The sequence below is a fragment of the Haemorhous mexicanus genome, chromosome 8, assembly GCF_027477595.1.
Source record: "Haemorhous mexicanus isolate bHaeMex1 chromosome 8, bHaeMex1.pri, whole genome shotgun sequence".
Taxonomy (NCBI): Eukaryota; Metazoa; Chordata; class Aves; order Passeriformes; family Fringillidae; genus Haemorhous; species Haemorhous mexicanus.
This window is the reverse complement of record NC_082348.1, coordinates 3798925-3810617: the sequence shown is the minus strand read 5'-3', so window position 1 is coordinate 3810617 and position 11693 is coordinate 3798925. Positions and strand designations below refer to the sequence as shown.

The window sequence follows — 11693 nt, the reverse complement described above, 5'->3', positions numbered from 1 at the left end:
CTGATCCAAGGGAAGCTGAGACCACACCTGTCTGCAAAGACAATCCTTACCAGGCTTCATGTCGTAACACCTTACCCAGAGTCCTCTTCCTGCTTCTTCCCAGAGCAGAGATGAAAATCTTGGAATTGCCATAAGGTTTTATTATCGCTCGCAAACCAAATTCTACTTCATCAGATAAAGACACAATTGCATTCATTGACTCTGACACAAGGATATGCATGGTGATAAACATACAGATAGATGTACACACTTACACATGAATGAGATATGCTAATTAAAAATTGCAGTGGGCACTTTATTAAAAATTTATTGTACAATCTACATCTTCAAAACATTTTACATCAACAAATATTGCGGCTTGACTGCTGGAATCATAAGTGATTTATCTTGAAAAGACTGCATTTGCAACTGGATGCAAAGATTCTTGATGAACTGCCATTACATTTAAACTACTGGTTTTTATTGGAAGTATTTTGATTGTTATCTGTTTGTTCTCCATCCTTGAGAGAAATAAAACAAGTGTCTCGGCTTTCATTTTATCGGATAGATGGCACCACGTAGCATATTTCCCATGCTAGTTTGAATTACAGCTGTTTATCTTTCAGCTTTCTTTAAGATTAATTAAATGCAAATGTAACTCCACGAATCATGGGATTACCTGCCAGACCCCTTATTAATACCTTCACTTAAAAACCCCTTTGCCAGAGAGTCATTAATTTGCAATAAAAAAAAAAAAGAAGAGAAAAAGAGAGAGAAGTGCTCAAGCAGCCCTTTGCCTCCCAACAACCCGGAGATGGCTGCCCAATTAGTCCGGCAGCATTCGGATCCTCCTTTCAGGCCCTGTGGCCCTTTGAGGACACAATAAGGCTCCAATGATAACCTGGCAACCTAGGTAGAAACTCAGCCAAGTGTGAGCGTTTGAAGCTGCAGCTTGGCTGCCATCGTGTCGGCGAAAAGAAAGAATTCAGGCACCATGTCATCCAGTACAAAGGATAAAAACAGATTCAACCGGAAATTCAATGTGGCACCACATATGGGATACATGAGTGCGGTTACACAACAGGCCACATATTTTTTTTGAACAGTCTCCTGCATGTGATGCCGAGGACATGTGTAACCATCATAACGTCTCTAAGAATCTGTATTTAATTTGAGCTGGGGTGGTGGCAGGGATTGGAGATCTGAAGCCGCCACAGGTTTGTGGCAGATGGCTCTGTGTCAGCTATGACAAGCAGCCAGGCTCGGCTTCCTCTGCAGATTTTCTTTTCTCTCTGATCAGGTAAATATGGGCACACTCTGGAAACTTCCACAATTCTGCCTGAGGCTGCAAGTTTGTGACTTAGCCCCATCTGTCACAAATCTTCTCTCGGTTCTGCTGCGAGCAGAGACCTGAATTTACTGCCGAGCGCTGCCCAAGAAAACCCGGCCGTCTCGCCCTGCGAGGAAGCACAAGAGAGAAGCACACGGAACCCTGTTAGAGGCTGGGACACGAAATGCACCAAGGATTTCAGGAGGGGTGGAAGACACTTGGTTAAAGAACACTTTTGTGGTGTTATTTAAAAACGGGGTGAATTCAGGGTTTTGTTTTTTTTCCAGACAGGTAAGCTGGTCACGAGGCCCAGGTTATTTGCTCCCTCTGCCTTTCTGGTGGTCTCAGTTGACACGTCAAGGACTGAACACCCTCAGGGATCAATGTGCCCCTCTCACCTTCAGACATGGCAGAACCACGAGCCAGCAGGAGCAGGGCCTAGCTCTGCTAGACCATCATCACTCTGGGCTTTACTTGAGAATAATCTCTTTTTTTTTTTTTTTTTGAGGAGTGGTAACTATGCAAAGATCTGGAAATTAATTTTTTCAAGAAATGAAATTCCATCACTGTCTTTCCATCAACAGCTCCTAAATATGTGGGATCAAAAGAAGCAAAGTTTTCACATAAAGCAGCATCTTCCCGTAAAGAGCAAACAGCATAATGTCAGTAGCAGAACAGTATTTTTCATTAAATAATCAACTTGTTTCTAGTGTCCTAAGATCAGAACTGAAGCACTTAATATCTACTCTGCCATCATTAGACTTCAGAGTTAACCTTTAGAATTTAATAAGGAGTCTTCATCCATTCAGATGGCTCTTCCAGGACAGCTCAAGTTCAAGCACACAGTATTGATTTAGGGTAGATTTTTTGCACTTTTTAAAAAAACTGCCTTAACAAAATTAAGATTTAATTTTCCACACAAAACCTGAGATTTGGCAAGCAAGAGTGGAATGATTTACAGAGCCAATCTGTATTGGGTCAGATCTACTCTGTGATCCAGCTCCTTCACTCTGCAAGCAAGTAAGGGGGAAGAATCAAGGTGGAAAGCAGTTTGCAGCAATTATTTTTGGAGTTCAATTTTCAAACTCCAAGCACTTTAGGAGACCAGCATCAAAACCCGCCATTGTTTTACATGAATTGGGTACACTGTGAGGCCCAAGGCAGAGCTACTGAACACACCTCAGCAGAGTAACAGTATTTCTTTGACCAAACTGGTCTGTTCTGCAGTTTCTTATATTGGCAGTTTTAAAACTCACCTCATTCTTGCTGTCTTTAAACAAAAAACATCAAATTTTCAATGCAAATCTATGCAATACCTTGCACAGGATGGCTCAGAACACACTGAGTGACTGTAACAGTGGGAAAACAGTTTCCTGCTTTTTTACCCAAGGTAATTTGAATAAACTGTACTGGGAAAAAAAAAGAAGTTTTCTTGCTTTTTGCAACTTTGACCCATTTCTCCATCTACTGTTTTGAAGCGGCTGTGGCTCATCTGCCAGTTTTCATTTACTCTCTAAAACTCCCCTGGAAGCTATCTAATACTGTCAGAATGAAAAGTTCCAAGTCCTGGTGTTTATGCTCAAAGTTGCCCCCATAACTGCTTTATTCCTACTCTGCAAGTGCAGCCAACTGCTGTGAGGTACAGACCAAAATTTGGGGACATGGTGATCATGGAAATTTTGGATCAATGGTTGGACTCAATGATTTTGAGGGTCTTTCCCAACCTAAATATTTCCATGATTCTGTGATTTTCAGAGAGCTGGAATCTCCTGGATATTTTATCTCAAAGAGACAAGAGCAAGACAAGCCCAGAGAGAAGATCAGGTGCAGGCCACCTACACACATATATATCTGCACATATTTCCATTTATCTACAGCTGGATCCCAAAATTAGGCAACTCCAACTGAGGATCCATGTTAGCCAGGCTGACCTCCCTCTACCACAGTTACTTGAAGACTTAAGGGTCACCCAAAATGCTTAAGTTGTGTCCCACAGCCCAGCACACCCCCCCACCTGTGCAAACTCCTAAGCTAGACAGGGGTTTCACTGTATCAGCCACACACAGGGAATGGAAAGTGTCAAGACTTGAGTCTAATCTGGATGTGATCCTGAGCAACTAAATCCAAGTTTGAAGTCAGATCCTACTTTGAAACTGGCCCTGCTTTGAGCAGAGGCTGGGCTGGTGACCTCCAGAGGCACCTTCCTTAACTAGTCTGTGATTCTGTGCTCCAAATATGTAATGGAAGTTTTATTTCACACAAAAAATCCTTATGCTTTACATATTTCCCTTGGGATCACATGACTAAGCACCTGAACAGAGATGGGAGAGAGCATGGACACAGAGCTCTGCACTCCAGAGTTCCTGTAACCTTCCCCCACAGACTCTGAGAAGCAGATCAAACCCACCTCTGAAACCATTTTAAATCACGTTCATGGGAAACCGAGCAGTTCAAGAAGCAAATACAAGCTTCTCATTTGTGTTTCTAACCTCCTTCTGACCTGCACCTGATGCTAGCCAGGTAAAAGCAGAAATTCAATACAATTCCTTCTTTTTTAACTCTGCAAACGTGCTCTGCTAGAGAACAGAAAGCCAGCAGGATGGATGGAAATACTTGCACTATTTGCATACCCTATAAAGCTCTGAATTAACTTTATCAGCCCGGGACAAAAGATCTGGAGAACACTGTAAGCAAACATCTGCTCAATATACATTCACCATTAAAAAGTAAACAGTAGGATTGGCTCCATAAGGAACAGGTTGGGAATTATCAGAGTACTACACATCACATAAACTGATGGCACGTCCCAGAATTCTCTAAAGCAATGATCACACCAGCACAAAAACAGCTCTCAAGCATCAGAACGGCTTGAATGATGAAAGATTAGAATATAAACATGGAATAACATTCACAAGGAGAGACTGAAAGGACTGGGATACTGTAAATGTTTGACAAATGTTTATAAAATAATGCATGGTACAATAAAAATGGATGGGGAGCTCCTGCTTCCAAGCGACCAAATGCAGAACAAGAAGACACTCAACACAACTGAAGGTGGGAAAAACCTCAGCTAATTAAGGAAATTATTTAAACACCATCATAAACAAATCATAGAATCATGGAATGGTTTGGGTTGGAAAGGCTCTTAAAAACCATCTCATTCCAAGCCCCTGCCATGGGCAAGGACACCTTCCACTAGGCTGCTTATGGAAAAATGAATTTCCAATGGGGTTTTGCTGGGGATTGGGTAAAGATAAAGGCAGAGGCACCATCCCTGGCTCTCACATGGCCTGCACAGGAACTGTGAACAACAGGGCTGAGTGGCTGATGGGACATCTGGCATCAGGCTCCTCTGCATCCCCACGTGCCCAATGCCCTGCATATTGCACTGAGAATGCCTCCTGCTGTTTCCCTAGCTTTGCCTAAATATGAAAGCTGGACCAGGAGCAGTTTTCCTTCTACACATTTCCCTGAAATACCCAAGATACTGCTTTATCTGAAATCACAGAAAAAAAAAAAAAGGAAAGAAAAAGAAAAAAAAAAGTTTTGTCAGAACTGCCCTATACAGCCAAATCCTGAGACTGGAAACAATTCAGATGTCTATGGTCTAACTGGGATCTTAATTTGATTTTACAGCAGTTTAATCCCTTTGAATTCACCAGACTTCCTTCTACAGTGGTGTCAGAAAGAAAAAAAATCACGCCATGTGTCTTTTCATAGGCAGGTGAGCTTCTGTAGTGTGATGGAAATGAGAAGATGAATGTCAGAAAGTGGGCCAAATTCTTTTCTCCATTAAACAAGCATGAGTGAGAGTAGGATTTTTCTGTAGGAACTGAAGCTGACAGCATGTCAACCAGCACTCATTCAGCTGGGAGGGCTGGGAGAGATTATTTAAAGTTGTCAGCTCCTTCCATGCCTGGCTTTTGGCAACTCTTGTCCCTTTCCACTGTATACTCTTTATACATGCTGTTTTAAATTAAGAAACTCAAGTGAGGAAACTAAAAGGTAAACTTTAAGAAAATAATGCAGAAACAAATGTTTTGCCCTATTTTATTTTATTTATTTTAATTTTAAATCTACTAGATAAGGCACTAACAGGTCCTGTGGTGTGCCCTGACCAATGCCCTGTTGTTGTTACTTGCTTCATTCCTCTGCTTACCTTGGCAACCAAAACCACACAGAACTAAAGTTTGATTCCATGAAACTGGAACAGAACAAATAATTGATAACAAATGAGATTTGCTTCCCTCTCATCTCAGTCTTCTGCTAATAACTGGCAGAAGGCAAGGCTGAAATGCAGATGAGCCAGCCCTGAGTGCTGTGTGAATACTCAGGTGAGCAATACATCATCTGGAAAGGTTTTCATAGGTGCTTACATTGTGGACATTTTTAAAAGTCTGCCAGCAGGAACCTGCTCCGTGGAGTTAATCTACTACAGTTTAATGCCTTGGTCTGTGCATTTTCACAGGGATGTTCCCTCTGTCCAGCCCCTAAGCCCACTGCCCTGCTGCCATTTATCTCCTTTCTGCTACTAATTTTGTTAGCACAAGCATTGAGGACATCTGAAGGAATAAATGCCCGTTTAATTAGCCACTGTCTAATTATTATAGATATCCTGAGTAATAAAATCCCAACAATATGTAAAAGGATAAGCCAAGGTGATTACTTCCCAACTTGTGGAGCAGAATCCCCAACCAGCAGAGAAAAGCACTATTTGCTTTTAAAGCATTTCTACTTTCAAAGTGTCACAGATACTTGATAAAACTCAGTGCAGAGAGTATGGCAGGATGATTCTGAAAGACAAGGAGCTGGTTAACACTGACTCTTGTGCTGGGATCTCTTTTCTAGCCCACTAATGCAGAGATAATATTATAGTGATCTGAAAAAAAAAGGTGAAAATACTGTGCAAGTGCTGTGCAGCCTTCAGGACTTCACTGTTCAGCCTCCTTACAAAGCAGCATCACTCCAGCTGCAATGACCTTAACAGCACAGCTCTGAGCTAGCATTTCCCAGCAGGTTTTGTGGATGGCCCACAGTGAAGAAAGACTAGGTGTACGTGGGTGTAGGCACAAAAGGACAACTCTAACAGTATTCTCTGAGCTGATCCAAAGCTTATTAAAGACAACAGGGATATTTCCTCTGGTGCTCACAGGTGCTGGATTAGCCTCTGCTTTCCTCATTTTAAAACAATCCCTCACTCAGCTCCATTACTACCTGTTGCAGGGGTTCAGCTCTGACACTCAGAAGATCTGCAAACCCCATGCATGAGGGGTAGGATAAACACCTTATGCCTACTAATCATCCCAAGGAATTCTTAAAAAAAGATAAAAAATTCTTCAAGCAAATCAGCATTTTGCCTATGGGGCTTGCACACACATTTTCAACCTGTACTATTTTATATCAGTATTTTTTGCAGGCCTTGGCTCTGTGTTCAGGAGCTGGGATCCATGTGGGAGAAAGATCCATGTGAATGCAACCATTAGCTGAGCTTGAAGCATTGGGAAATGCCAAGGTAAACACTTAAGGACTGCTTTCCCTTTGAAGCCCCCATGCCTAACTCTACGATACTATTGACTCAAGAAGTAATGCTGAACACTGGAAGTGTTCAGTCAGCATTTTAAACTATTATGAGCTACCTTCTGAACCATTGCCAAGTTAATAGACAATGAAAGATAATGAGCTTGAAATTGGGTGTTAAATTGCATTTTTGGTTCTCTCTTTTTTTTTTTTCTTGAGGTTTAACTGTTTCCTGCAGAAACAACATCATCTTTGATGTATCATTATGTAAAGGCCTATTTTTAGGTCACAAAAAAAGCCAAGGCGTGGGCTAAGCCCTCACTGCTCTTGCTATGTGTGTGCAGCAAGGGGGAGAGGCAGACGAGACACAGCAAGACCCAACACTTTCTGGTCCTCAGAGGGAGGGAGGGAGGTGGAGGCATGAGGTTGGGTCTGTTGGCAGCAGGAGACTCCAAATTAAGGAGGAGATTACTCGACCTGCTCATTAACAGTGAGGCTGGAAGGAGGAGGGAATGCTCCAAGAACCGCGTTTGTGTCGCACGGGTTAACACGAGGAGTATTTCCATGCACCCCCAAGCCTTTAAGGTCTTTCAGCTGAATTCAGGGGTTTTCACGAGCTAAAAAGCTGAAACACCTCTGTCGTGCAGGGGTGATGTGTATCCAAACTGCCCACGGCAGAGCCAGGACAGTAAAAGTCAAAAACCGCTGTAAATGTGCGAAGCAGCGTGCAAAAAGCTGCACTTATTCTTCTGAAAGCAGCATTGTAGTAATGGCTCTTCACTGGAATAATGTAAAATTTAGTGCTTCATCTACATTCAAATTAAAAAAAAAAAAAAAAATAAAAGCACGACTCCCATCAGTGTAAATACACCATTTAAAACCACGAAAGTCGGCCTGGCATTGAACACTTGAGCAAAACCTGAATGGAGAGTTTGCCACTGAACCTAGACTTTCTCTGCAGAAAGAATGCAGAAAAGGGGACATGATAAAGACCAGTAAATTATGCTCCCAATAAACTTTAATGCTCAACACACTTTATAAGACAAAGAATTAAAATAATTGTAATTCTGAAAATCAGTCAAAGCATTCCAGAAACCAAAGAAATCTTACCTGATACCTGTCGCCTGCATTTTTTGAAGATTAAATTAGGATAGGAAGGTAGGTAGGCTTATCCTCATTAGTGTAATTGTAGGATCCTTCTTTTATTTTCCTTTTAAACTAATGAGTTGCATTAATCCAGGTTCATTTTTATAAGCCTCTTGGGTCCAAATGTAAAGGACAGTCATTTTAGAAAACAGTAAATTAAAAAAAACATGTAGCATGCATTAAGTGCACGTATTTCATAAGACCTAGGTTAATACAACTGGCATCTAGTTTAATTAATCCTTGTTAGTGTAACGACTAATATCCCTCCCTAGCATGTTTCCTTTAAACATTAGTATGTTAATTAAATGTTGTTTTTTTAAAGGTTTTTTTTTTTCCCCCTTTGTACTTCAATATGGCATTATATCATCTCAAACTATTCCAAACAACTACCTTATAGAGATGTCTCCTTACAATATCTGGTCTCTTGCAGAAATTCTGAAGCCTTTTAAAAAGCTGTTCAGGTGTAGAATACAGATATTCAGCTGCAGGAAAAACAGATACATTTTTAATGAAACAAAAACCTCAAAGCACACACTCGATATTAGTCACTTTACTAATTAAAAATGCATATTGCTCTGTGCCGCCTCGTGTTTTACATTATTTAAGCATGATTTTATAAGGTTACCTCAGCTCACAAGGATGTTTAATGCTAAATAAGACTGTGTAGTTGTGCTGTTTAGACATCTCCTTGGGGTGATTAAAATACATTATTCTAATGTAACACAATGCATATGTGATACATTTAGTGATGAGATTTTTCGAAGAACTGGTACTACATTAGTGTGTATCCTGTACTGCAGTTGCATACTATTAAGTATTAAATTGTTTAAATAATTTGGTGTGATTTTCAGGCCTGGCTTTTTTTTTTTCCCCCCTCTTCTGTGTATCAAAAAAAAAATCTGCAAACCATTGCAGCATCAGTGACCTTCTAACAAAAATCTATCATTACGGGATGTGTATGCTAACAATGAAGAATGCTATTTCAAAACTTGCTTTTTTGTTATCTTAAAAGAACAGATGGCAAATATAAACTTCGTCTAATGTATTAAAACACATAAAATTTGCCTTAACACTAACATGTTGGCTTGCCAAATAAACAATTGCTTTCACTCAAGTTTATTCCCAAACTTTGGGTTTTAGCAGGAATCACGTTATTACGTTTCAGCAGAAGGAATAAGCAACAAAGCAGCTACCTGGGAATATCTCTGGGTATACCAAGGCTTTGGGACACAGCGGGTAACAGCCACAATGCACAGCCTCGATCCTGAGGATTAGAAATCACAAATACACAAAAATAGACATTAGTCAGCCAAAAAAATTATTTCCGTGCAAGAGCCTTGAGGTTGCCTGCATGCAGCAAGAGGGAAACTTTTTTTTTTCTTCAGCAGCATAATCCTTCTAAATGCCAAAGTTGCTCTTTTTAAAGAAAATTTTATTGATCATATGAATTACATAGAACAGAACAGCGAGCATATGTTTTGTTCGCTGAATAAATCAAAGCGCAGCTCTGCATTTTTTTGTTTTTTAAATACTGTTTAACACATTTTATAATCAGCAGACAGACACATGTAACAACATGGTGAAGTATGGACGGCTTTGCTTAATAATGCTGCTGGAAAACAAGGGGCACATTGGCTACACCAGGGTGTGTTGCAGACACGCACACCACCCTCACCTGGCACAGCAGATATTCCCCTCAGACTTCCAGACTCCAAAGGTTACAGCTAAATATAACCCAGGAACAACTTGCTCCAAGCTGGGATATTTCAGCTTATTCACATGCTTTGGATAATTTCCTTTATTTTTCGGGACATTAACTGTTGTATTTTTTAATAACCGCTGATGAAACCCCTTTGCCAAAGCGCGCGAAGCTTTGTACTCGCTTTTTTTCCCCAAGGAACTTTTCACATATCTCCCGTAACATCAAACCCAAATATTTTAGAATTGCACCGCTGCGGTGCAAAGTTTTCCAGTAGCAGAGCTGTCCCCCTTGGAGTTCAGTTTTTTTACAGCTGAAGGGGTTAAAGGCATCCAGGTTGCAGTTTATTTTTTTCACATAATGACCACTGATCTGACACAACGTCCCTCCAAAGATACAACCGTAATTTCTGTTGGCCAGAAATTACACAGTGAAATTCAAAACACTTCTTAAAATATGTTTATTTTATGAGAGGCTTTGAATTTCCTCCAACATGTTGACCATACGAGGGCTTTATTTTTAACTTCAGTTTCCCTCATTCCCCAGAATAAAAAAAAAAAATCTGAAATCTTGTCAGCGTTCACCTTTTCTATTTTCAGTGACAACCCAAAGGCTTTTGCTACCTTCATGCGAATGTCAGGTTTGGTACTTTATTACAGGTACCCTGAAAGGACTCTGTTTCCTTTAGATCTACTCAATTTTAAACAGGAAAAAAAAAGAAAATAAAGAATAACATATTCAGCTTTCATGCTAGAAAACTATGCATATCCACAAACCCCAAAGACACATTTCTCTGCAAATGCTTTTGCTAAGAAATGACTGCTGTTTTTTTTCATAAACTTTTAAAATTTGTAATTTATGTTTTTTTTTTTAAATAACATATGCACTTCAGATTGCATTTTAAACATTAACAACAATTTCAAAGTGTACATCGTCTAGCACTATATTTTTTACCAAAGGGAAATGTTTCTGATGTGTGATTTAATTGATGATTTCAGTTCTTAAATATTGTGTCATATGTCAAAGCAAATAGATTTTTAAAGTTTTCTTTAATCTAGGAGGAAAAAAAAAAGAGTGAAACTGTGGACATTTCAGTAATAGCTCAGATCACTAAGTTATGTTAAAATATTTGCTTTTTAATCATATCGTCTGCACGGAAAAAAAAAAAAAAAAAAGAACAGCTCCCTAAAACAAAACTGCAGGCCAAGACGGGATCTGAGTCATCGTTTGAGTATGAAATTTCCCCTTTCAAAAAACCTCTACCAGGATCATGAATTAGTAAAATCAGAATTTAATGCCTCCGTGGTTTGCTGGATGAAAGTTAAAAATTTGGAATTCTTTCATTTGCAAATGATCTTATTTGAATACTCCTTTCAGCACCAAATTTTGGGTGTATTTTTCTGTCCAGTCCCTACTATGGCTAGTAAGTTTTACTACAAACCTTACACCTTCCATTTGTCAAGACCTAAAGATCAAATCAAACTGGGCAGAGCTCACACTGACACAGACTTTGGTGTGAGGATGCACAAGGAATCCTTTAATTTCCATGCATTTCTGTCCTCTCCCAGAAAAGTATCATATCATAACAATAATACAATTACTCTTCATTTCAATCCTTAAGCACTACTAGTTAAATAATAAATAAGAGTTACGATTGATCTATTGTTAAAATGGCTAGTAAATGGTCTTTTTATTCCAATTAACAAATCATCTGCTAAATCTATGAATCTTAATATTCAGGTCTATTCACTTCAATTCATACAATTTATCTGCAAATAGTTGTTGGGCTTTTGATTCTAAATATAATTAGCTGATAATTTTGCTTGGTTGAATTACTTTTCTGGAGGGCCTGCTAAGGCTCTCAGTCGCATTATCTAGCAATAATGAATCTGATAGGTGAAATTTTTTACTGTAATGAGGATGAGACACAGTTGTGACACCTGAGTCTAGTAATAACAGAAGACTGCTAATTATCGACAGCACTTTTTTGTGTGATGCACAGAGAAAAAAAAATCCCTCATT

General features: G+C 39.6%; 1 protein-coding gene across 13 annotated transcripts in view; it reads right to left on the bottom strand.

The window, feature by feature from the left end:
- Window positions 1–274: 274 nt before the first annotated feature.
- Window positions 275–11693, bottom strand: part of GTDC1 (glycosyltransferase like domain containing 1) — a 170129-nt gene continuing 158710 nt past the window's right edge. For 10 of the 13 annotated variants that reach the window (XM_059852520.1, XM_059852521.1, XM_059852519.1 and 7 more), the window contains 3 exons: window positions 9166–9236; window positions 8363–8454; window positions 275–1436 (listed from right to left, as the gene is read on the bottom strand). In XM_059852520.1, the coding sequence (XP_059708503.1) occupies window positions 1353–1436; window positions 8363–8454; window positions 9166–9236 (247 nt within the window). In that variant the 3' untranslated portion in view covers window positions 275–1352. Of the gene's footprint in view, window positions 1437–8362; window positions 8455–9165; window positions 9237–11693 lie in introns of those variants that run through there. The other 3 variants (XM_059852527.1, XM_059852529.1, XR_009487292.1) reach the window with 2 other exon arrangements.